Consider the following 26646-nt stretch of genomic DNA (forward strand, 5'->3'; position numbering starts at 1 on the left):
ATCAAGATTGGATATTTTTCTAAAAGATATGGTCTAGGAAATTTTCTGGGCAAGTTCTATGGCCTGTGTTATGCAGGAGGTAGATGATCACAATGGTCCCTTCTGGCTTTGGAATCTATGAAACTGTGAACCTATTCTGTAATGACTTTACAATGCAATATTCTGTACCTTCGTGCTCTATGATTAACTCAGATAACTTCTACTGACTAGCACGTGTTCTCCCTCTGTTCTTTGAGTATCCAGCAAAGGGATATACTGTGCTAAACTCCAATTCAAATAACAGTAACTACGAAGGATATACAGTTCAGTATTCTTATCCTTCCAATGCAGCCTCCTTCCCCATCCCACCCCCATTTTGGTCCTAGGTCAATGGGAGTTACAGGTGTAAAACACCTCTTAGGATCAGACTTTTTGTCCTCCCTTCCTTCCCTTCATTTAAGTTGGGGGTCTGCTCCTGCAAGATGTGTGCCCTCCAGGCTTTGACTTCAGTTACCATCTTGATTCCCATAATGCCTATTGACTTCAGTGGAACAGGATTTGATATTGAAGGCACTTTGTACTTTGCCCAATTTGGACTTTAAGTAGTAAGCTCCTCAGTACATGGGCCTATTTTTGATTTGTCTGTAAAGTGCCAGGAACACCAATGGCCCTGCATAAATAATAAATAGTACAGAACATTTCAAGTAAGAAAAATGAACGGTGATTATATATTTTTGTTTCCTCCATTATGAAAGTCTCCCATGCTTTATTGGAGATTTACTGCATATTCAGTCTCCTGAAACATTTCACTTCTCTGATTTATAAAAGTGGGTGGGTGGGAAGATGTATAAAATTTCACAAAATTAAAATGGTCACTTACTGGAGGCTTCCAAATAAATGTCCATGTCCAGTGTTATAAATACTGTACCACTGTATATGGAGAAAGTCTAGACTCCAAATTTATGCTGTTGTGTCTTAAATTATTAGAATCTAGAAGGATGGGAGAAAGGGGCTGTCCTTATGTGCTCCGTATTCTATATATATTTTTCTGAAATCTGTTGCCTGGAAATAAAAACAAGACCACAATAACTGTTTACATGGGACTGGGCTGAAAATACTGCATGCATTTATGCTCCCTCTTCTACTTCTGCATCAGCAATTAACAGACCCTACGCCTAACACTGAAAAGCAGGAGCAATTTATGTGGGATAAGGAGGGGAAATCTGCAGAGCTATCTTCACGTTTTCAAAAGAAAATGTGATAAAACAGCAAATCTTCTTCTTTTTCAACCTCTGATATCACAAGCTGGGCAAGTTATCTGGTTTGCATTTAATTAATATTTTTTATTTGAGTTTCAGTAAAAGTGATGTTCTTTCACTAAACTCAAATATTAAATCAGAAATAACTGTTCGGCAGCATGCCTGAATCATAATGGCAATTGGTACTGAGAATAACAAGAGTAGGGTGGCATTTGAAAGGGGCATTTGGAGAATTGGGAGCGGCACTTGGAAATCGGTTGGTACAGAGTTTGTTTTCTCTAGTGTCTTGTCTTGTCTTGGGGCAGTAAAGTCTTGTCTCTCGTGCAGTAAAGAGTTCTGGTGAAGTGCTAATAGCAATACAATTATGATGGAGGTATTGTATAATGTGGTGAGTAGACTGAGATTCACAGTTCCGTTACCAGAATAGGAAAGTTCAGGTAGTCCAACTCCATTTAGAGAGGAAGCCCAGTGTTGGGTCCTCTGAAGGCGATTTTAAGTGGGGAGAGAGTACTATGCCTGACTCCCTGAAGTGAATCTGCTGGTATAAGAAGTCCCAATAGTGTGCTCCCTGAAGGCAATGCTATGGTGGATGGCATACTAATGCATTTCTACCCAAGAAAAGACTGCCTTGGAATGACAAGTCTGCCTGGGAGTGGTGCCAAGGTCCCCAGGAAAAGAATTCTGTTCAAGGAACCACCTGAAATGCTCCCAAGAGTGTTGATTGACCATATACCAGCCCTTATTGTCTCCACTTATCATTACCATCTGGCAAGTGCATGGCATCCTATAACAAATGAACCAGGGATCTAAGTCCAGTGCAACAAACGCAAAAATCACCATTCAAATTAGTATCTTTGTTTGCAATCTCATTTGAAAAGCCAGTAAGTGGAGGAACCTGAAAACTCATCTACTTTCCCTGGAAATAATTTCTGAACTTCTTTCAGGTCAGGTAGTGGCAGATATGCCATATGTAGTGCCGGAAAGATTTCTTGGCTGCCTATGCAATGCCCGCTGTCTGGACAAAGAGTGAGTTCAATCTCCCCATTTTTCAGTCTTTTACTAGCACTACATTAGAACATAATAAGTACAGCACAAAGTAAGAACTTGCACACAAGACAGACCAGTGCTACAAAGAAAAGAGTAACAAGCTTCTAGCAGTGGCTGATACCTTATGTCTTGAAGCATAAGACCTGACTGGCCAAATTAACTTGCAAAGCTGTAGATATTATTAATGGGAACTTATATATTGAGAGAAATGTGTGTTAATACTTATGCTAAACAATTTGTTCCACCTCAAACACTCTGAGTTAGTTTCTCAGATGTGAAGAAGAGCTCTGTGTAAGTTTCAAAGCTTGTCTCTCACCAACAGAAGTTGGTCCAATAAAAGATATTACCTTGTCTAATAAAGTAATTCAGTTTTTTAAAAATCCTGTTTCAGTATTTGTGTTGATAGCCTTAGGCAGCAGTGAATTTCAAAGTTTGTGTACATTTTATTTTACATTGATTATCTTAGTTTCATTTCATGACCCCCATTCTTATATGAGACAGGAATAATGCAGCATCTGATTCATTTTCAGTATAACTCTCATAATTTGAACAATCTCAAAATTGTCTCCTCCTCACCAGGCTAAATAATCTCTGGTTGTATGTAAACCTTGATTAGCTCTAACCAGTTTCCCTTCCCTTCTCGGAAGCTCCAGTACATCTTTCTTGTGGCAAGATGATCTCATTCCTGCAGATGAGGGCATGCCATTGTTTTGTACAATACTGTATTGTAAGACTTTTCATATAATTTACTTCCTCTTTGCTTTTCTGATCACTGCTGTAAACTAGCCCGATATGTTCATTTTGTGTATTGTCCTGGATATAATATTTTGGTTTGGTGCCCTTATGGAACATAGGAATTGCCACACGTATGGGATCACTGGTCCATCTAGTCCAGTATTTTTTCTGCTAGCAGATAGTACTTGATACTTAAGAAGAAAGAAACCCTCGCAGTCAACAATTATGGAATGAATTGTCCATTGGAAAAATTTCTTCCTACCCTCCATTATCTAATGGTTGGCTTATGTCCTTAACATGTTTTGTAAGGCATGTAAATCTATCTTATCTAATATAACTCTTCTGATTATCATAGAAATGTAGGGCTGGAAGTGTTTCTCAGGAAGGCATCAAGTCCAGTCCCCTGTGCTGAGGCAGGACCACATATAGGTTGTGTCTTTTGCTGTTTACACAACATATGTAATATGAAGAAACAGTTGGGTCCAAATACACATTGGACTCTGGCAGGATTCCAGTGGCTTTTAAAACATAGAAGATAGTAACAAGAGAGGTCACAAACGACTTAGAGGGACATTATCCAATTCCTATACACTACCTATGTCTAATCCTTTTATTGAATCCTACTAAGCTGTTGGTCTCAACTTGTGGAACTCACTGCCACAATATATAATTAACTATACACTGAGTGACAAGAGTATTTATTTTATCAGTTTTAAATTTGCTGCCAGGAATGTTGGAATCAGAAGATCCTGAAAGATTCAGTTTCATTTTGGAGAAGCAGTTGGAATTAGGCAGTTGAAAAGAGCAGGAGAAAGGTGTGGTTGCTGCAGGGGCACTTCACTGAGGAGGAAATAGGAATCAATCATGGGTGGGAAAACAGACCTTGTGAACATAGTCAAAACAGCAGAGTTTATTACACAGTTTTTAACAGTTTGTTCCAGCTGCATACATGGGTCAAACCCACATTAATGGGTCAAACAGATTAACACATATGATTTAGATTAGGCAGCCCTCTCCCCCAGAAACCTCAGATGAAGAACAGCTTTTTAACCTGGCTGAAAGTTGGAATTTCTGTTCCAGGAGAAATTCTAAAATTCTGAAGGAAAAAAAAAGTACCATTTCAGAATGAAAAGTCTAAATTTTGACATTTCCTATGGAAGGGAAAATCTGAATAATTTCATTTCAAAATAATCAAAACATTTCATTTCCAAAATTTTAAAATGAAATTGAGTCTGGGAACCCAAGCTCCAAGGCTCATAGCTAAGATGTGGCTAGAAGACTGATGGTGAACCAAGAGCTCTAACCCTGGAGCAGTCTGTATTGTGGAATTGCCCCAGGGACATAGATCCTGAAAGCCAAGGCTATGATAGAGCTGCCTGGAAGCCTGGGATCCCCCACAGCTCATCCAGCGAGCTGGCAAGAAATCAGGCAGAAAACCTTCCCTTGGTTTGGTGGAAGTTCATAGAAATCAATATGTTTCTGTGAAACATTTAGCTTAAGGTGAATTCTCACTTGCTGACAAAAAACTATTCAGCCAGAAAATTCCTGACAGTCATATTTAGTAACAATTGTCAAAATTGATTGTTCAGGCTGTGGCCCTAGGAACAGTGTAAGGGAAGTGTAAGTGTTCTGAAGGAAGAAAGAGGCAAAACAAAGAAAGCTCTAAAACTAGAGAAAGCGAGAACTGAAAAAGAAAATCAGACTCAGAAATCCACCTAAAAAGAAAAATAGGATCTTGGTTATTCCATCTCTCTCTCTCTCTCTGTCCAATGTTTGAATTGCAATCTGACTGGTCTGTTTAAATATAAATGATATCACTCCCTCCAGTGAGTAAATTCTTATCTCTAAAGCCATGTCAACACTCAAACTTTTCAGGAACTCTCTCCTGTTCCACCACCGCTGCAGCTTCCTCAGTGGCAGCTATAAAAGAAGTGGTTGTTTATACCACTGGGTTGGCTAGACCAGCTTGAGCTTTCCCAACAACACTAGGGAAGACTCAGCCTTTGACGGGGGATGATACTGTTAGTCCTGATGTATTTCTGTATTGTGGTGTGGGGATTTGAAGTTGCAGCCAGAACTGCAAGAATAAAGATCTTTAGTTACATTGCCCTGTGGAGAGTCAGCTGCTTTGGGCATTTCAAACCTAATTGTGCTGTGGTCACTGGTGTCCAGTAGTTTGCCTATACTCACCTTCTAAACTAGTGATGGCATATCACACAAGACTAAGTCCAGAGCAGCCACCTCCTAAATGAAGTAGAAGTTTATTGCATTCATGTGTGTGTCTTAACTGGAAGAGATGATAACACATCAGTGTGCTGATGGCAGAGCTTCCAGAAAATGGCCCCAGCACAAGGATAGCATAGTCATGGCATAGCAGTCTTATGTTGTTCTTAACCTCTACCCGTGCAGCCTTGGCAAAGGGTCATGCCAAGGAGAGGGAGGGAGCATGGTGAGGACAAGAGTTGGAGTGGCTGGAGCACTCTATGTTCTAACTGTTCTGGGCTGTGAAGCTTCCTACATGTGGGGAAGCTATGTAATGAGAGCAGCCCCTGGAGTAGCTTTATAGTATGCCACATCTCCATAGGTCCTAGAACAGCTATCCCTGCCCCCACTCTCCAGGATGTGCCTTCCTCCTGAGAGGTGCAGCACAGAATCTGGCACACCAGTACAAGGAGCAGATTTACCATGAAATAAACCAACAGGGGGGCCCCAAAATGCAGGACAAATATCTGACAACCTGCCCCCAAGTCCTGGCCAGTAGCGCAGCAGGGCTCAGGCAGGCAGGCTGCCTGCATGCCATGGCTGGTGGCCCCATGCCGCTCCCGGAAGCGGCTGGCTGCTGGCACGTCTCTGTGCGCCCCTGGTGATGGTGGGGAGGTGGCGCCGCACATGGAGACCTGCTGCCCCCCGCTCCCCAAGGGGCGTGCAAAGACATGCCAGCAGCAGGGCTAAGGCAGCTCCCTGACAGCTCTGCCTCCCTCCCTCTGCACCACTTCACTCCTGGAAGCGGCCGGCATGTCCCTGCGACCCCTGAGTGTGTGTGTGTGTCTCTGCGTGCTGTTCACGTCCCGAGCGCTGACTCCGCAGCTCCCATTGGCTGGGAACTGTGGCCAATGGGAGCTGCGGGGTTGGTGCTTGTGGGCAGCGGCGTGCAGAGACCCCCTGCCCGCCCCCACCCCCCGTCTAGGAGCCGCTGCTGGAGGGGTGTGTATGCTGGTCGCTTTGGGAGCCTTGCCACCTGAGGTAAGTGCCACCTCCTGCCCCAGCCCAAAGCCTGCACCCCGCACCCAAACTTCCTCCTAGAAATCGCACACCTCACCCCCTCGCACACCCCAACCCCCTGCCCCAGCCAAAAGCCTGCCACCTGCACTCCCTCCTGCACCCCAACCCCCTGCCTAAATCAAGGTACCTCACTTTATTTTCATTTACTTCCCATTACTTATTATATAGGAGGAGGATGAAGAAAAAAAGAATGAAAAAAGGGGGGCAGATAAGAGAGAATGTTCTTTTTTTTGGGTGGGTCCCGAGGGGGGCCCCAAAAATGAAGCTATGCACAGGACCCCACTAACTCTAAATCCGCCACTGACTAGCACCATGGATCGTTTTCAAGTAACCCAGATTATACATTTTTGCTACCTTCCCGGTGCCCCCAAGAAGCCAGCAGTGGCAGTGTTGAGGGGGATATTATATATATCTAATCAAATGCACAGACAGAACAAGCCTCACATTATCAAGAAATGTCCAGTCATCACCTACACCACTTTGTGTGTTGTACCTCCTTTCATCTATCCTTTGGCATTTGTCTTTTATAGATTGTAAACTTTTGCATAGCAGGGACTGTACCCTCCTATATGTATGTATACATCATATAGCGTATTTTGGGTGCTACTAGAAACAGTAAGAAGAAATAATTATACATCATACCTGTCTGAGAAAAGGACCTGTTCCAGATCCTAGAGGTCAATGTCCTCTTTTATCTATATAGTTGAAGTATAAAGCTAATTTATTTTGTTTAACATTTGGTTGGTTGTTTTGGTTTGTATTTAATTATATCTTTGATTTGGGTAGTTTAATATTTTTATATCTGCCCTGTGTTAGTGATTGATATGGTAGTGGCACTCTTACTGAGGGTTGCTTTGGAAATATATGGGTTTTGAAAATTATGTTGTATTTAATGCACCTTGTTGCAAAGCAACAGATGCTGTATAAATTAATGAAATGATACAACATCAAGAAATTGTTTCTTTAAATCCTACCCAGCTGTAACATTCAATCAACTAACACTGGAATAGGAAAATGACCAATTACTATGACTTTGGCTGATTTTTTAACTTAATCATTATAACATACTGAGCTCCTTATTACCATCCAGACTATGGAGGCCCATAGCATATTCCTTCCTTTATGTGTTTCTGGTTTTATTACCTGGCATGTGTAAAATAGATTTGGAAAAGGTAACTCATTAACCATGAGAATGAATTAAAATACCAACATATGACAAAGGGAAAATAAGAAACAAACCGTTATTTCTGATTTTTCCACATTTAGTATTTATGTAACTAAAAATAAAAATAATCTGTTACGCTAATGAAATACATTTAAATGATTTATTTCTGGATAGAGTGTTGGTAATAATCTTTAAACCCCCGAATGGTCTGGGATCTGGTTATCTGAGAAACCACCTCTTACCCTATTCTCCATCACAGCATTTAAGAGCTGTCAGTTCCTCGGACTGAACTCTCCAGGAGCGTAGGGGGCCCTCAGCTTTGGACTTCATTAGCCTTGGTAGTCCAACATGAATTGAGTTCGGCAGCTTTCAAGGCATAATACAAAGAATATTTATTTGGTTTAGCTTTTTGTTTTCTTGTTTGTGCTTGATTTATTGCCACTACTCATTTTTCAGTGTTGGATGGAGGGGAATGATGTCTTAATTCAGACTTCCTCTGTGATGTTGGGCAACTCACTTAACATTTCTGTGCCTCGTTTTCCCCATATAGTAAATAAATATAGTAATACTACTATATAGAGGTATTGTGAAGCTTAATTCATTCATGTTTTCAAAGAACTTTGAAATCCTGGGATTTCACCCTACCAAAAGTGAAAAGAATGAACTAATCTATAATTGCAGTGAATTAGACTCCAAAACTGCCAGACACAGGTTAACACCAGAATTGTTCTTTCCTAGATGGTTACCTCCCAGTAATTATTCACAGATCACTGCTACTTGATTAATGATCTATTTAGAAAAGAGAAAACCAGCTGCCAATTAGGCAAAAATTAAATTAAAACAGAGGTGTGATAATACTGATTGAAACCTGACAATATTAAATTGCAGTATGCTAATAAAAAAACCTATGTTCTGCCAACTGCATATTTAGATCCTGATCTTGCAAATATGCACATAAGAAGCCCTACTGAGCTAAGGATTGGCTACCTTCCCCCTTACCAATGTATTATCAATGTAAACAAACAAATAGTATGTATATATAATTTTGCAATAAAACTATTGCAAAAGTATTTAAAATTGCATGGAAAAAATTGACTATCTGGGCTTCAGAGTTAAAAGTTCATTCTCTACTTCATACCAACAATAATGTTTCTTCTAAATTTCAAGCAAATTACATGCAAAGATTGTTTTATTGTTTGCAGCCTCAATAAAACCCAAGACACAGGTCAAGGAGAATAACCCAGTTGATGTTTAGGGGACTGTATCGCTGAAAGTGTTAATTTTTGTAAGAAAGATAAAACATAGGCTCTAACCAGGCATATTTCTCAAGATATGGGTATTAGCATTTAGCCTTGACTCCAGCTTTGACCAGAGAATGTTCTCTCTCTTAACCTGTGTTCAGATCTGCAGCATCACTTGTCATACCAGTGGAATCCACTTTTAATCTCAATGTTACCAACAGAGGCTGACAATTTGATCCTCTAGGTATCTCCACTCACAGGGGTATCTGATTCATTACTGCACTTAACACCATCCTTTCTGAGCCCTCAAATTAAGGAAATCAGGGCTAGGTGTATGCATGCTTATTGAAAAGGGCATAGTGAGCACAAGGCCTGGCTTTGTTAGCAGTGGATGTATTGTTTTCATGGGCGGCTCAGTGTGCGTGTCCATGGGGATTCTAGGTTGGGAATGCTGAGAACGGCTAGCCGAGAAAAACTGAAATTATAGATAGTGATCATACAATAACATCTATATAACTAATTCATGTCTGTATCATACTTCCACTTTACATGCTCTGCATTTGCTGAACACACTATGGATCACCTTTCTCCTTTACTTCTTCTTTCTTCTTCTCACTGTCAGTTTCTTCCCCTCCCTTTCTTTCATTCTGGGAAGATGCATTCCCTCTTCTTTAATTATTTATATAATTTTGTATCTATGTAAAATGCATTGCAAACTATTAATTAAAAATATAGTTTCTTTCTATATTGACTCAGTTTTGTGGGACATGACAAGACTGCATAAGTTGCTATACTTAAAAGGACACTGTTGACTTGTAATGTATTGTAAATAAATGTCTTTTTCCAGTTTACTAATAACACCTATGATTAGTAAAAGTAAAATAACTTTTAAAAGTCTATTTACTTAACTCTATGCTCTTTGTTTACTTTTTCATATTTATTTTAGTGTGAACAATGAAAATTAGTGAAGTCTGTTTCAATTTTGTTACAACTAGTTTCACTTTCAGTTTCTCAGTGCTGCAATGTTTGGGTTTCAAGCACTGCAGGTGAATGTTTTTAACTATTTGAAAAAATGTTTCATGACAAACGTATCTACAGTATTTGTAAAGTTAGTTTTTATAAAATCTAAATGTTAGGCCAAATTATTTTCCCCTCTGTCCTTTTAAAATGAGATAGAGCACTGGACTGGAACTTAGAAGACCTAGATTCTATTCCCAACTCTGTCACCTGGGTGACCCTGGACAAGTCACTTTGCCTCCTTGTGCCTCAGTTTCCCCATCTCTAAAATGGGGATAATACTTACCTCCTTTGTAAAGTATTTTGAGATCTATGGCTGAAAAGCACTATGTACCTAATAAGTCTTATTATTTTAGTTAAAAAAGTAGAAAAACAGAATATACTTTTTTCTTAATTATATTCATATAAAATTTACTCCACTTACATGTCTAAAGAAAATTTTTCTGATTGCCAGCCCTGCAAACTCATGCTGGGATCTGACAGTCAAACTATGTCCTGATGAACAGGACTTCATCCGATGAAGTGGGTTTTAGCCCACAAAAGCTTATGCCCAAATAAATTTGTTAGTCTCTAAGGTGCCACAAGGACTCCTCGTTGTTTTTGCTGATACAGACTAACATGGCTACCACTCTGAAATATGTCCTTTCTGTCACTTATAACCAAGAGTAAAGATTCTGCAGTTGGAACATAGGTGATGCTTTTGTTGATTATTCATAAGCCAGAAGAGATTTCAGATCACTCTACCAAAGCTATACTGACTCTTCAATTCTAACGGTAGTAAAATTTACTTTGTCAGTAAACAGATATGACCTGAAGGCAGATGGAACAGATGTATTGAGTAAGAACTTCAAGAAGGTACCGTTTCTACACAGTCACTTTTCAGACTATAACTAAACGATATTCAAAACAGGCTTTGTCATGCTTGGCCAAGAATTTCTTTGTTATGATGAGTTTAAATGTTACCTTAAATGTGACAGAATCATAAAAGTTAGAGAAAGTGATAAATAAGAAGATTTAGCATTTGTAAAGTGCTTTTCATCTGTAGATCTCAAAGTTCTTTACAAAAATTAATAAGTATAAGGAAACAGAGGCACAGATATGCAACTTGCCCAAAGTCAAGGTGGGTATGTCTACATAGCAAGCAGCAGCCTGTGGCAGCGAGTCTCACAGCCTGGGTCTACAGACTTGGGCTGACACTACGGGCTAAAAATATCTGTGTAGATATTTGGGCTTGGGTCCTGAAGCCTAGCAAGGGGGTTAGGCTTCAAAAACCAACCTGAGCCTGAACAGGTGCACAGTTATTTTTAGTGCCATAATGTGTGCCCTGCAAGCCTGAGTCTGTAGACCCAGGCTCTAAGACTCACTGCTGTGGGCTGCACCTTGCTGTGTAGACATACCCTGTGAATGCTCAGAAGAGAGTCCAGGGTGTTGACTCTCAGTCTGGGGCATGATTCAAAGGCCACTGAAGTCAACAGAAATATTCCCATTGAGTTTAGTGGGCACTGGATCAGGCTTCTGATGCTCTATACTAACTATTACAGACTTGTTCCCTACAATACATTTTTTAGTCTTTTGTTCAACTAATTTTAAATCCCTTCTTAAAATACATTTCTGATGTGATGGAAATCTGATATGATGTACAGGAAATCAGCCAAACAATTATGACTAGGCTGTGCAGTAGTTGGGAATAGCCGATTTATTTATTAAAAAAATCTTTCAGGTGATTTAGAACTATCAAGCTATTGAACAGCTAACCTAGGTAACTTATTATAGTTACCCCATTATTCCTCCAACCCCTTCAGTCCTACTTGTCACACCTACTGGTTGTGTCTTGTCTCAAATTAGATTTAAAGCTCTTTGAGGTAGAGTCTATATCTTCTCATGTGTTTCTGAACAGTACCCAGAACAATGGTAATGCGGAGTGGGCATTACTCCAATATATCATTAAATAATAAAATATTATTAATAATAAAATAATAATACATATTTCAATAAATATTTTTTCACACACTTCCTCAAGGAACTCTTTCACAATATTATAAAGGTGTTACAATTACATACAGGCTTCAACCATGTAATTTGGATTTTGGTCTTCCACAAAGTTCAGAGGTTTTTGTGTGTGTCAGATTCAGGGTTTTGATCAGCTTACTATAGAGTCTAGCTGTGAAATTCAGATCTGAACTTCCGCATAATCTGGGATTGTTTGGCTCCAGGGCTTTGACTTAGAATATTGTATGGGGTGATCTTATTCAAAACCATGCAAGCGACTCACAGATCTACTCGTCCACTCTGGACCTGTCTCCTGTCTAAATTAAAATATTAGCCTGTCTTTCTGACATCATTTCATGGATACCCAGCTGTCAACCCAAGCTCAGCATGACCAAAACTAGACTTTTGATCTTTCCCCACTAAGTTCTTCGACCTTTCTCAGTCACTGTGACCACTGACACTCATGACAGTAATATCAGCTTAGTCTTTATTTTGTCACTTCCTCTAGATCTAATGCATCCAGGCTGTGTCTAAATCTTGCCACTTCTTCCTACACATCATCTGTAAGATCCAGTATTTCCTTTCTACCCACATAGCTAAAACTCTTTGCCAGGCCCTCATTATCTTGCTTCCTGACTATACCCTCTTCTTTTCTCGTCTAATGCCATCTTAAATTCATACAAAATGCTGCTGCAAAAATCATCTTTCTCACTTGCCACATCACCCCCCTCTTTGTACTCATCCATTGCCTCCCCTTATAGTACATCGAACACAAGCTACTGGTCTTCAATTTTAAGGTTCTTCACCAACTATTCCATCCCTTACTTTACTCTCTTATCTAACACACTGTGGAAACAACAACTCCTGCCTTTGCTATGTCCAGGATGCCAACCCAGAGTGCCCATCTGTCAAATTTCCCAATGAACACCTTCGTGCTTTCTCCCACACTCACTCTTATACATAGGGAGAAGCACCCTGTAAAAATCTGCAAGGCCACAACCACTTTTAAAACCCACCTATACCATGATGACTACAAAATATTTGACAATGATTAGGCACCTGGTCTGCTGTGACCACCGCTTATATGATTGATCACAATCATCTTACTATTATCTTGTGCTCCCCTCTCTATTTGTTTTCTCTCATCTTATACATAGATTGTAAGTTCTCAGGGGCATAGGCTGTCATTTTATGTGTATGCAGTGCCTACCTAGTGCAATGGGGACAATCCTCGATTTGTGGCCTCAAGATGCTAACACAATACAAATAAATAGTAGGCCAACAGTCCCAAACTTCCCCCCAGTTTGTGGTTGTTCAGTTCCCAGCACATTCTGGCTCAGCCTACTCACATTCTCTTTAGATTTTTATACTATGCTCATTATTGTAAGAACCTTTCAATACTGCATTAAGCAACATGATTACACATCTGTCGCATTTGTTCTCTTATCCTTCCCTGGTGGAAGCAGTGTATGGAGAGGAGTATCTTGTTTTGATAAGGTTTTTTTTGTTTTGGTTACATATACCTGTTGCTAGGAGTTTATAATAGAGAAGGCAAAGTAAAAGAAATGTGCCTTGCATATGGAAGTGGAAAGTGGTGAGGTTTGTGATAGTTCTTAGTTCCGAGGGAAGTTCATTCCACAGTCTCAGATTACCTGTGGAGAAGGTTCTGTCTCTCACATAGAAGAGATTTACTCTTAGGCTATGGCTACACTACAGCTTAAGTCGAGATAAATTATATCGCTCAGGGGTGTGACTTAGCCACCCCATTGAGCGACATACCTTACGCTGACTTAAGCACCGGTGCGGACAGCACTATGTTGGCAGGACAGCTTTTCCCACCAACATAGCTACTGCCACTTGTGAGGATTGGAGTAATTAAGCTGACGGGAGAGCTCTTAGAAAAGAGATGACTAAGGGGGGATATGAGAGAGGTCTATAAAATCATGACTAGTATGAACAAATTCATAGGGAAGTATTATTTATCTCTTCACATAACACAAGAACTAAGGCTCACCTGATGAAATTAATAGACAACAGGTTTAACACAAACAAAAGGAAGTACTTCTTCACACAACACATGGTCAGCCTGTGGAACTTGCTACAATGGGATACTGTGAAGGCCAAAAGTATGGGTTCGAAACAGAATCAGATAAGTTCACAGAAGATAGGTCCATCAATGGTTACTGGTCAAGATGGTCAGGGATACAACCACATGCTCTGAGTGTCCCTAGCCTGTTTGCTAGGAACTGGAAGTGGGTGACAGAGGATGAATCACCTGATGATTGCCTGTTCTGTTCATCCCCTCTGAAGCATCCGATACTGGCCACTGTAGGAAAACAGGATACTGGGCTAGATGGACCATTGATCCAACCCACTACAGCAGCTCTTGGGTTCTTAACATCCATGCAGTTTGGAAGCCCTCAGCTCCAGGTCAACCCCCAGGTGCACAGGGGGTTCTTGAGCTGCACCTGGGGTTGCACTGAAGGGGGGGGGGGCTGGTTTGGAGTCACCACCCAATTATTATACAACATGTCTAGGGCTTTATAGGACCAGTTGGTACATACATACATACAACACTGCGGATGGGAAGCTTGTGCCCCCCTCACCGACCCCTCCACGAGCTGGGTTCGCCGCCTTCCTTCACGCGCTGACTCAGGAGGAGGCGATAACGACAGGGCGGGTCACCCTGCTATTTTGGCCGGGCTGAGGGCAGCCGGAGGCGGCGGGGCAAGCTGCTCAGTGCCCGCTTTGGGGGGTGACGGCGTGTCCCTGCAGCAGCCGGGGGGGTGACACAGCGCTGTCCCCGGGCCGCCGCTCGGCGCCACTCCCCGCCCCGCCAGCTGCGCTGAGGGGTATAGTTAGGCAATGAGCGAGCGCGGAGCTATGCGCCCTGGGCGCGGGGCGGCGTGTCCGGCAGCTCGCAGCGGAGGCTTGTGGGTAAGGGAGGCCGGCTGCTGGGTGTCAGGCTGAGGGGCGGGAGCGGAGAATGGGGGCGGCGGGAGGCAGCGGCAGGGACAGTGACTCGCTGCGGGCGGCGGCCGCCCCATGGACTGAGTGACACGGCGAGAGAGGGGCAGCAGCGAGCCTCCCGCCGCCGCTGGGAGCCGCTTCTCCCGCCCAGCAGCCGCCGGAGGAGGAGGGGAGCCGGCCTCCAGCGCCGCCCGCCGCTTTCCCTCCGCCGCGGCGGGTGTTTGGCTGGTGCAATGGCCAGGCTGGTGCCGGAGACCCGGCAGTGACTCGGTGCCCGTCTAGAGCCGTCCTGAGCGGGGGGGGAGTCGGGGCCGCCCCGGGAATCTCTCTCCCCCCCGCCCCGGCTGCCGCTCCGGGCTGTTCATGCCTTTGCAGCTGAGCGGTGCCCAGGGGCGGAGCAGCCTCCGCAGCGCCCAGTCGGGGAGCGTCCCCTCTGCTCCTGAGACAGGGCCCAGGCCCGGCCGGGAGCCCCCGGCTTCTCCGCAGCGCTAGGCCCCGGAGCGGACACCGGGGCCGGCTACAGAGTGATCTCCTCCTGCCCGGCAGCTCGCACAGCCCCGCGGGGAGGGGGAGGATGAGCCAGCTTCAGACGGCGAAGATGTCCGCTCCCCCCCCGCCTGCGCCCCTGGAGCCCGGGGAGGGGGTGACCACGAGCCGCCAGAGGAAGCTGGAGTCCATGATCCGAGACCCTCGGTCCCCAGTCAATGTGGAAAGTTTGCTGGTGAGTTAGACCCACCCCGGGCACAATAGGGGCCTTTGGAGCTTCCCCCTCCCAGGGCTGGATCGATCGATGGACGGACGGACTGGCTGGGCGGGGTGATAAACGGCGCTCCCCTTGGCTTGTTCGGAGGGCAACGGTTCACTCAGAGGTGGATGGGTTTTTGGTAGATGTCCCCCTCAGCGGGGTGCATACCTACAGCCCCCTTGGCTGAGGGGTTGTGTCTCTGTGGGTGGGTGGGTGGGGGAAGGAATGGGAAAAGAGAGAGAGAGTACTTCCCGATGGGTGGGTTGGGGGGAGCTCTTACTTGATGACTTTGAAAGGGATGGTGAGTGTTCTCCCTGTGAATGAATTTGGGAGGGTGTTGGTGCGATCCCCCCTTGGGATAATGAGGGAAGGCCATGATGGTGAAAATGTGCTCTTCTTGATGGCTGGCGCTGGGCAGGAGCGGGATGGTAGAGAACAACTCTCACCCGCCCCCCAGTGAACTTTGTGTGTTTGTGTTGGGGGTGGGAGGCTGTGGAGTGCTTCCTGCTTGACTGGCTGAGAGGACTCCTTTCTTGGATGATGAGGGAAATGCCTTTGGATGGGGGCAGAGAGCTCCTTTCCCTTAGCTTTATTTGCACTTAATTTACTCAATCTCGTACCAAGCATGGACTCTAAGATTATTTTGAGAATTGGAAGCAAATACGTTTTTCTCCTATGTAGAGTCCAGGTATGTGCCACCTCCTTCTTGGGGCCCCCAAATTGAACCACACTCAATTACTGTGAAGTTAAAGATGAGACTTGTGGCCCGGAGCATGATGTAGAAACGCTGCAGGAAAAGAACACGTCTAGGAAATAAATGTATCTTGGGGATATAACAGGGACACTTATTTCCTCTGGGGGTGAAGAGATTTCTCTCTGCCTTTTGTAATATAGCATTTTTTTCCTGTTTGAGTATGAAGTGCTGTTTCCTTTCCGGGGAAACCCATGCCTCCAAGAAGGAGTGGAAAGGGAGTGTGATCTCCCCATTTGAAACATGTAAGCCAGGGGTGGGCAAACTTTTTGGCCTGAGGGCCACATCGGGGTTGCAAAATTGTATGGAGGGCCAGGTAGGGAAGGTTGTGCCTCCCCAAACAACCTGGCCCCTGCCCCCTATCCATCCCCTCCCACTTCTCACCCCGTGACTGCCCATCTCTGAACCCCCGACCCATCCAACACCCCCTGCTCCTTGTGCCCTGACCGCCCCCTCCTGGGACCCCTCCACCCCAACCGCCCCCTGGAACCGCACCCCTATCCAACCCCTCCTGTCGTCTGACTGCTCTGACCCCTATCCACACCCCTGCCTCTGACAGGCCTCCTGGGACTCCCAAGCCTATCCAACTGTTCCCCTGTTTCCTAACTGCCCCCCCGAACCTCCACCCTATCCAACCACCCCTTGCTCCCTGTCCCCTGACTGCCCCCCAGGACTGCTCACCCCCTTAGCATGCCAGAGCCAGCCACACCACTGTGCTGCCTGGCAAGAGTGGCGGGCCAGAGCGCTGGTGGCCTGTCGTGCAGAGGCTGTGGGGGAGGGGGAACAGCAGGGGAGGGGCCGGGGGCCAGCTTCCCCGGCTGGGAGCTCAGGGACCGGGGTGGGACGGTCCCGTGGGCCGGAGTTTGCCCACCTCTGATGTAAGCCCTAGAAAGATGGTGGGGGGGAGTCTCAGTGCTTTTACCAGGTATCAGGTCTTCTCTGTCCGAACAGTGTTCTGTGGCAGAGAAGTCCTAGTGCCTGCAGCCTGAGTGAAAGGTTTGAATTTTTTTTCTTTCTCTGTTCCAAGAGTTGTTCATTGCAGACACTTATTCTGAGAGGCCATGGGAGTCGTTTGCAAAAATGACTCAGTCCTGTTTGGCCAAAGTGCAGGAACTGACTGAACAGTGTGTGTGTGTGTGTCTGTGCTGGGGGGTGGGGACGGGGAGGATGCAGGGATCCCCTGTAATGTGTATTAAGTTCTTTTCATGGGTCTAGTTGTGCTATTCCTGTCATGGATACTCAGAGGTTACTGTCACCCGTGATACTTGATGGAGAGGGTGGGAAATAGTGCTACTGATTTTGCTGGGCTCTGATAGGGTTTAACCTAGGCCAAAGCAAAGAGAGCTGCCTCCGGGCTTCACTCCCAGCATTTTCATGTCGGTATTTCATTCGGAAAACTTTGACCTATGGCCAGAAAGAGTAGTTTAAAATAGTACAGCAGATCTGAAAAACTCATCAGGTTAATACTTAATGCTGGCTGATTTTTTTTCACACTTTATTTTCAGCTTTTAAACTCATTATTTTTTGTCCTTGGGCTTGGGAGGGTAGAAATTGTAAAAGTGCAGTTCTTAATGTGATCTTGAATAAAAATTGCATGATGCAAAATTAAGACCAGTGTCTGCTTGACAGTAGTTTAGCATAGCTTACACATTTTGTAAACTTACACCAGTATATTGTAGTTAGATCACCTTATGCAATAAATGAGACATCACAGAACAAGGTAAGAGGTTTATTGAGTAGATTATTAGTGCTTATTTTTTATAGTAAAGGGCATAATTTTGTCACATGCACTCCCTCTTTCTAGAATAGATACAACTTAAATATTGTTTGGAATGAATAACAATGGATAAAATTGTATAAGGTGTATACGCAAAATAGTAAAATTTGATCGTCTCTGTTTTATACATCTAAAATAATCAGTTACTAAAGAATTTTGTTGTTTTTATAGAATGTGAAAGCAGTAGTAATTATCCTACAGATATTTTTACTCTTAGAACTTGATAGCGTAGCTTTATGAAGGTTAGCTTGGTGTTCCATGCTTGTTTTCTCCTAGATTGAATATGATGTACTGCATATGAAAACCTCACATTTAAGTAGAGAGGAAGGTTTCTTTATAAACAGCTGAGTTAAGGCGATTTGTGCTTAAGTAGAAATGTACTTAAAGTGGAAATACAGTGGCAAATATTGGGGATGGGGAAACTAGTTAAATTATAAAAAAAAAAGTTACATTATTTTTGATGAAATGGTAACTGATCATTGTCTGAATAGGAAGAGTTTAAAACATAAACTATAGAATGGAATCTGAAGTGGAATCTGTTTCCTAGTACTGTACATCTAATAAGTCATAAAACAGCTGCTGTTCTGCATTTTGTGTATCTTATTTTCTGTAAGCTGTAGAGAGGGGAAAAATAATAGTTTTAATCTGCAGCACATGGTGCAAATTTGAAAGAATTGAAAAGATGAGGTAAGGATTATTTTTCTTGAGATATCAGTTCCACTGCTTAGCACAGGCTATACTATTCAATAATTTCTAAATGAAGAGATTTTTGCTGTGTGCAGTCTGGAACATGGCTAAATGTTGATCGTTAGAGCCTAATGAGCCCAGTACGTAGATGCATAGCGTTTAAGGCCCTCTAGTCTGGCCTCCTGTACATCAGAGGCCGTTAAATTTCAACCAGCTACCTCTTTATTGAGCCCAGTATCTTGTTTGATGGTAGCATATCTTCCAAAAAGACATCCAGTCTGATCTGAAGATATCAAGAGATGGAGAATTCACCGCTTCCCTTGATAGTTTGTTTTAATGGTTAATCACCCTCACTGTTTTTGTTAGTTAAATGTGCCTTATTTCTGATTTGTCTGGCTTTAGCTTCCAGCCATTGATTTTTGTTATGCCTTTCTCTACAATACTGACGAGTCCTATAGTACCCCATATTTTTTGCCTGTGAAGATACTTACATACTGCAATCAAGTCAGCTTTGTCTTCTTTATGATAAACTGAACACATTGAGCTCTTTAAGTCTCACGCTTAGGGCATTTTCTCCAGCCATCAAATTATTGTTGTGCCTCTTGTCTGCACCCTCTCCAATTTTTCAAGGTCCTTTTTAAAATATGCACACCAGAAATGTACTCAGTATTCTAGTATTGGTCTCAGTGATGCCATAGACAGACATTAAAACAATGAGGAGTCTGGTTGCACCTTAAAGACTAACGGATTTATTTGGGCATAAGCTTTCGTGGGTAAAAAAATCTGAATCTGAAGAAGTGGGTTTTTTACCCATGAAAGCTTATGCTGAAATAAATAAGTCTTTAAGGTGCAAGCTCATGTTGAGTTGCTTTTCTGCTGTGACCCCCTACTTCTTTTTCAGAATCACTGTTTTCCAGTACATAGTCATCTATTTCATAGGTTCGGCCTGCATTTTTTCCCTTTAGATGTGTGACCTAATGTTTGGATGTATTAAAACATGTTCTGTTTGAATGGGCCCAGCTTACTAAGTGATGCATATTGCTCTGTAGGTCTCATCATTATTTACCGTTCTGTCAGTCTATGTCATTCACAAATTTATTGGAAGTGATTATATATTTACTTCCAGATTATTGATAAAAATGTTGAATAGTGTCAGATATAGTACTGATCCCTTTAGAACCCTACTAGAGATACCCCTATTCAGTGATGATTCCCCACTGATAGCTGCTTTTTTACATCTGTCAGATAGTTCTTAGTCCGTTTAACTCATGCTTCATTATACGCCAGTATTATACACTTCATTTATGTAACAGTTGTATCACTCAATGGGTTTGTCTTTATTAGGATTTAAAAGTGTATTGATAAGTGTTTGCTAATACTTAACATGTTCTAAAAATCTAGTGCAGACAAGGCAGTGTAGACTGAAGGGTTGAAGCTAGGTCCCTCCCCTGATTCAACTCTATCAGTTTAGCACACATGACATTCTAATATTTTAGTTTCAGAGTAGCAGCCGTGTTAGTCTGTATTTGCAAAAAGAAAAGGAGTACTTGTGGCACCTTAGAGACTAACCAATTTATTTGAGCATAAGCTTTCGTGAGCTACAGCTCACTTCATCGGATGCATAAGTGTCACATGGATTAGTTTGCAGGGGAGGGGCTTTAATAAGTAAAACTTTAGAATCAACTCCCATTTTCTCTTCTAATAGAAAAGCTGTCTGATTGGTGTGTATTTACCGCTACATAATTTTGAATGAGTAATATTAGTCCATCATTTATTAATTTGCACAGTCAAACACTGGGAAGAGCTCAGTAAACATGCCACTAGTTCTGATCTGGAGAGTTAGGGCAATAAACTAGTGAGAAGACCAAATAATCGTTTGTCTGTGGAGAGGCCGTTTGTTTCATGCAGTTCGTGGTAAGATAGTGAATAGAACTTGCAAGAATTAGGCCAAGTCTACACTACTACTTACTTCAGTATAACTTACATGACTCAGGTGTATGAATAAGCCCACCCCCCGATCGGCATAAATTACACTGACCTAAGTGCCCATGTGGACAGTGCTATGTCCCCGGGAGAAGCTCTCTACCGCCTCTTGTGGAGGTGGATTATTACATAGAGTGTCTTCATCAGACACGCTACAGCAGTGCACCTGCGCTAATGTAGCACTTCTAGTGTAGACTAGCCCCTAGTCAACATGAGGGATCCAAAATCCCTTCCCACCTGCTTTTTTTTTTTTTTTTAATCTTTATAATTCCAGAAGTTTGATTAAGGAGCAAAAGTAGCAGAAAAAAATAAGCTTTTATAGCAATAGAACTGCTTGACTTTTGTTGCTCGTTCATCATTTGCAAACAGTCTTAACGGCAGTCTTCCTAGTAGAGCTGACTGGAGGATGACAATTCTGTTTCATTGCAGCTTTCTTGGTTTGAAAATCTGTTTTTGTTCTGCATTGGAACAGAAACAAAACTTTCCATTTTGGCAAAAACGTTCCGACAAGTTCTACTTCTTTAGGTCTTGTTGCTGCAAACTCATCTATGTGGGTGGGCCCTTGTGCAGCCCTATTGACTTCCGCATAGGGACTGTCTGCTGTAAAGATCAGCATGAATCAGTGTAAAAGATTGGGTCCTTAATTAGCACCCTTAAGGAAAAATGAACTATACAGTTTTATGAATTAACTACATTTTTTATATATATATTAAAAATGTAGATTGTAATAAATTTAAGGTGTCTTGCTTATGCTCAACCTTCCTCCCACCAAGTGGAGGATGAATGTATGTATTCATAAAAAAACCTGTGTATAGTAAATATAACTTCATGTTTTGAATAATGGAATATTCTTTTGTTAGCTACTAACCTATTAATACAATACGTATCATAAATAATTGGTCTCATTGTTAGCTGAAGGTTTCCAATCTATTACATTCAAAACTTTGCTTACATTAAAAAAAAAAAAACTTATCTCCATTGTTCTCTTAATACGTATTGTGGCTTGCCAGTGTTTCATCTGTAGAAAGTAACTGTAACCATACCACTTGCATGGAGAAGCTGACTGTATATTTTAAGGATGTAAATGATTGAGTCCTAAGAAATAGATTACACGATAAAGAAAAAGAATTATGGATTAAATTTTATATTCTTACTCAAACTTTGTTTAAGCTGTAATCAAAACCCACCAAATGTTTTTAGTAACTGATTTATTTAAAATACTTTTTTCAGTGGCATACAGCTTTAGTTAAGAACAAGAGTACTGTGTTTATTCTGGGAACCTTTATAAGGAACAAACCTTTTTAATTAGTCTATAACTGTGTAAACAAAACACTGAAGTTAGTGCTTAGTTCCTAAGTCACGTGTACTGTGTGTCAGGCCTTCCCTACACTAGGAAAATGTTTAAAAAAAAAAAAAAATTCCCACCATTGTTTGGAGTCCTAGTGTAGATGGGATGTCAGCTGTTTGCCCTATTCCAAGCACTATATTTATTAGGTCTGCCATGAGCAAGGTTATGTGACACAGTGCTTAAAATGATGGCAGTGGCCACTAATCAATTTATACCATGGCTGCAATTTTACTAACAACATTGTTGCTATTTTGGGAAATTTTGGACAAAATTTTCTAGCGTAGGCAGGGCCTTATTTAATTACAGGTGCTTGTTGGAAGCAGCTCTAACGCTCTTTCTACGTTCATGTGCTATTGTGACAGTTACAGAAATAGTTTACTCATTCAAAATATTTTTGCATAAAATGGCATGTAACTAAAATGAAAATCATTCTGATTTTGACTTGGCTATAGCTATTACTATATTGTACTCCAAGTGTCTCTTTCACACAGAAAACATAATTTATCATATTATATAAATATATATAAATTTGTAGGTGATTTATGCCTGTTTAATTGGTGACTGACAGTTTAGTGTTGTCTTGATGGTGTAATGATCTCTGGTTAACATAACAGGAAAACAGAGAATTGCAATATCTTCAAGTTACCGTACATTAATATAAACAGTTTGGACAGTCTTGGGGGGTTAATACCAGCTCCGACTATATTTAGGTTGTCTAATGCTTTCCAGTATGAAAGATTCTTGCAACTTTTATTTGAGATTCTCTACCATTTCCTTTTTTTTTTTTTTTTTTTTAAACAATCCTTTGAAATTTGTTCAGGGTTTGGCTGAGAGAGAAACTTCTGAAAATTTCCATTTCTCTTCTGTTGCTTGTACTGTTGCCAGAATAATAACTGAATGTGAACACTCTAATATAAGCCTGGACCCCTACTGCAGCAGCATCAGACACTGCACTGGGATGGGAATCTTGGGATTGGGCATCCTCTCTATAAGGGAGAAGATAGCTGAGCCAGGCTCTTCCCAACCACTCTCCCCCCCCCCCAAAAAAAAAAAAAACAAAAAACAAAAACAAAAACATAGCATATAGCCTTAGTGGTCCTTCTTTTCCCTCAACACCCCCGCCCTCCAATCTCTGGGGGCACCACATGGGGAAGGAGCTCCTGCAACTGCTTTGGCAGGAGGGAAAGAGAGCTGGATTCCACCCGCCCTCCTATGATGATGATGAGGTTGTTATAGGTGTACATGATATGTAAAATTTACCTTTTCCCTAACTTTTGAGAGCTTAACTTTTCAACTTTAATAATAATCTTTTAACTTGAGCTTTTTAAAAGTCTAATTTCTGAGAAATAATGTGTGGTTGTGTAATACAACCATATCATAGCAGTTCTATCCAAGGGAGCAGAATAATGTTGCATACACAGTCTAAACTTTTGAATTCTTTAGTGTGAAACTTTCATGTTCACTTAATGCAATTTTTTTAGTGGAATATATCTTCAGTTTGTAAAGAAAGTGCTTTGGTATGGAATTGTTCACATTGACAGTGAAAAGTGATAGCTAAGAAAAATGAAGAGACTCTCAGATAATCAAATGTTTAAAGCTGTTGGCTTAGTGAAAATAAGGAGAGCATTTTAATGAACATTGTATACATACAACCCATTTCAATTCATAGAGGCTTTTTGGATCCTGATCTTGCAATGGATTCACCCATGTGGATCAGGGCCTTAACTTAAATATCTTAAGCTCCAAGTCAGTTTGGCTTGGTAATTTATTTAGGCACATATCAATTTGGATTGTACGTTACTGACTGTCCCTTTTCTCCTTCTGTGACTGAAGACAACTCCTTGAATTACTCATGTATCAAGGTGATGCTGACAGCTTGTTCTTGTAGTCTAGTCACCAATGTTTACTTTTTTGTTGTTCTTTAGTTAATAGTTTCTCTGGAACCTCAGACCATTATAAAAAATAATTTTTGAGCAACGCCCATATCAGTGTGATATTCACTTGAAACAGACCAGGGGGTGAACTAGAAATAGAATGACATATTTTTGTATGGTAGAACTTTACTGTCTAGCAAAGTGAAAATATGCAAACCCCAATAATATTTTCCTAGAAAGCCAGTGTTGCCATGCCACTCCTTAGCAACTGTTCAATGTGCTACTGTGAGGAGGCTTCAGGACTAAATTTACTATTGTTATGAATTATTATCCTAAAAAAGTAAAACCACAAAGCCTTTGTGTTCTGCGTTCCCTGAACTTGCTGCAAAAACCATCCATTGATACAGAATTTTCTTCCAGAACCCAAGCTTACTATTCACGTCTCTCCACTATGAAAACTGATCATTTATTTTTATCCTTTGTTTCTCATCTTTTAATGATCCATGAGAGGACCTTTCCTCTTATCCCATGAGTGCTTAGCTTGCTTAAGTGCAGTGTAGTTGTAGCCTTGTTGTTCCCAGGATATTAGAGAGAAAAGGTGGGTGAGGTAATGTTTTATTGGAACAACTTCTGTTGATGAGAGAGAGGAACTTTTAAGCTTTTTCAGGTCTGGGAAAGGAACTCCTGTGGATCTGTACTGAGATCAGTGCTGTTCAACATATTCATAAACAATCTGGAAAAAAGTATAAATAGTGAGGTGGCAAAGTTCTCAGGCAACACAAAATTACTCAGGATAATTAAGTCCAAAGTACACTGCAAAGAGTTAGAAAGGGTCTCACAAAACTGGGTGCCTGGGCAACAGAATGGCAGATGATAAATGCAATGTAATTCACGCTGGAAAACATAATCCCAACTGGACATACAAAATGATGGGGTCTATATTAGCTGTCACCTGCTATATTTGTGGCAGGGAAGTCATTTGTGTCCTGGAGGAAGCTGGCTGTTTGTGTGGTGAGTGGTTAGACGATGGTTTCTACGAGTCCCAATATTCTTCACTAATAATGCCATGGCCAGATATGATGTGTCTGCCTGGGTTTTCTTGTTTATGTATCTTATGAAGAATGTAGAAGGTCCTTAGATGGGTTCATGGGGGATGAGTTTGTAGACTTTCTCTTGGAGTGGTTTGGGGGAGGATATGATGATATCCTTAAGTTACTGGGTAAATTGTGATGTGGGGTATTCTTTGAATTCTTTATAGCAGGTGGTGTCAGAGAATTGTTGGTTTGTCTCTTTAACATAGTCATCACAGTTGATGACTACAATGAAATTACTCTCTCGAATAAACTCACACAGGAAATTGATAAAAGACAAAACACCCTATCACAAGGTGATTACTCTATATCTGACCTATCAGTTCTCATCCTCGAAGAAAACCTGCACGGTACTTTAAAAAGACAAGCTTGGGAGTTAAATTCGTTATTCTGCTAGATATCAAAATCATGGACTGAACAGAGATACTGGAGTTTATGGTTTATTACAATAATCTTTAACCCATTAACCCCACTTTTTGTCCTATGACTTCAGGGGTCACTTTAATGGGCCACTGTACCTTGAATGGTCCCTTAAAATATGCTAAACAATGTGTTCCACCTTTCATTTTGCTGTGACACTGGGAGTTCCTTTCCCAGACTTGAAGATGAACTCTGTGTGCTTCGAAGGTTTCTCTCTTACCAACAGAAGTTGGTCAAATAAAAGCTATTACTTCACCCTCTTTATCTCTCTACTTTGCTTAATGGCCTTTGGTGAGGGACTTGTTAAAGGCTTTCTGAAAGTCCAAGTATGCTATATTCACCTGATCACCCTTCTCCATGTTTGTTGGAGGCCCTCATCCCAAAGAATTCTAATAGATCGGTGAGGCATAATTTCCCTTTAAAAAAGCCATGATGACTATTCCCCAACATAACGTGTTCATCTGGCTGACAATTCTATTCTTTAGTTTCAACCAATTTGCCTAGTACTGAAGTTAGACGTACTGGCTTGTAATTGCCAGGATTGCCTCTGGAGCCTTTTTAAAAAATTGGCGTCTCATTAGCTATCCTCCAATCATCTGGTACAGCGGCTGACTTAATAGATTACATACCACAGTTACAGGTTTCAGAGTAACAGCCGTGTTAGTCTGTATTTGCAAAAAGAAAAGGAGTACTTATGGCACCTTAGAGACTAACTAATTTATTTGAGCATAAGCTTTCGTGAGCTACAGCTCTATGGTGCCACAAGTACTCCTTTTTCTTTTTGCATATACCACAATTAGTAGTTTTGCAGTTTCATATTTGAGTTCCTTCAGACCTCTTGCGTGAATACCATCTGGTCCCTGGTGACTTATTACTGTTTAATTCATCAATTTGTTCCAAAAGCTCCTCTATTAACACCTCACTGTGGGACAGTTTGTCAGATTGTAACCTGAAAAGAATGGCTTAAGTGTGGGAATCTCCCTTACATACTCAGCTGTGAAGAGTGATGCAAAGAATTCATTGCGCTTCTTCGCAATGGCCTTATCTTCTTGGAGGGCTCCTTTAGCATCTCAAGTATCAGGGGGTAGCCGTGTTAGTCTGTATCCACAAAAACAACACCGGACTCCTTGTTGTTTTTTTTTAGCATCTCAGTCGTCCAGTGGCCCCCCTGATTGTTTAGCAGGCTTCCTGCTTCTGATGCACTTACAAAAATTAATGTCAGTTTTTGAAATCTTGTTCTAATTGCTCTTCCAGTGCTTTTTTGGCCTGCGTAATTATACTTATAA

The 26646-nt window shown here is 41.7% G+C and overlaps 1 protein-coding gene across 2 annotated transcripts in view; it reads left to right on the forward strand.

Annotated features, from left to right (window-relative positions):
* The first annotated feature begins 14652 nt into the window (after positions 1 to 14652).
* ROCK2 (Rho associated coiled-coil containing protein kinase 2) overlaps positions 14653 to 26646 on the forward strand; it is a 177479-nt gene continuing 165485 nt past the window's right edge. For both annotated transcript variants that reach the window (XM_007063284.4, XM_043542258.1), the window contains exon 1: positions 14653 to 15405. In XM_007063284.4, coding sequence (XP_007063346.2) covers positions 15259 to 15405 — 147 coding nt within the window. In that variant the 5' untranslated portion in view covers positions 14653 to 15258. The remainder of the gene's footprint in view (positions 15406 to 26646) is intronic.

This window comes from Chelonia mydas, chromosome 3, assembly GCF_015237465.2.
Source record: "Chelonia mydas isolate rCheMyd1 chromosome 3, rCheMyd1.pri.v2, whole genome shotgun sequence".
Classification (NCBI taxonomy): domain Eukaryota; kingdom Metazoa; phylum Chordata; order Testudines; family Cheloniidae; genus Chelonia; species Chelonia mydas.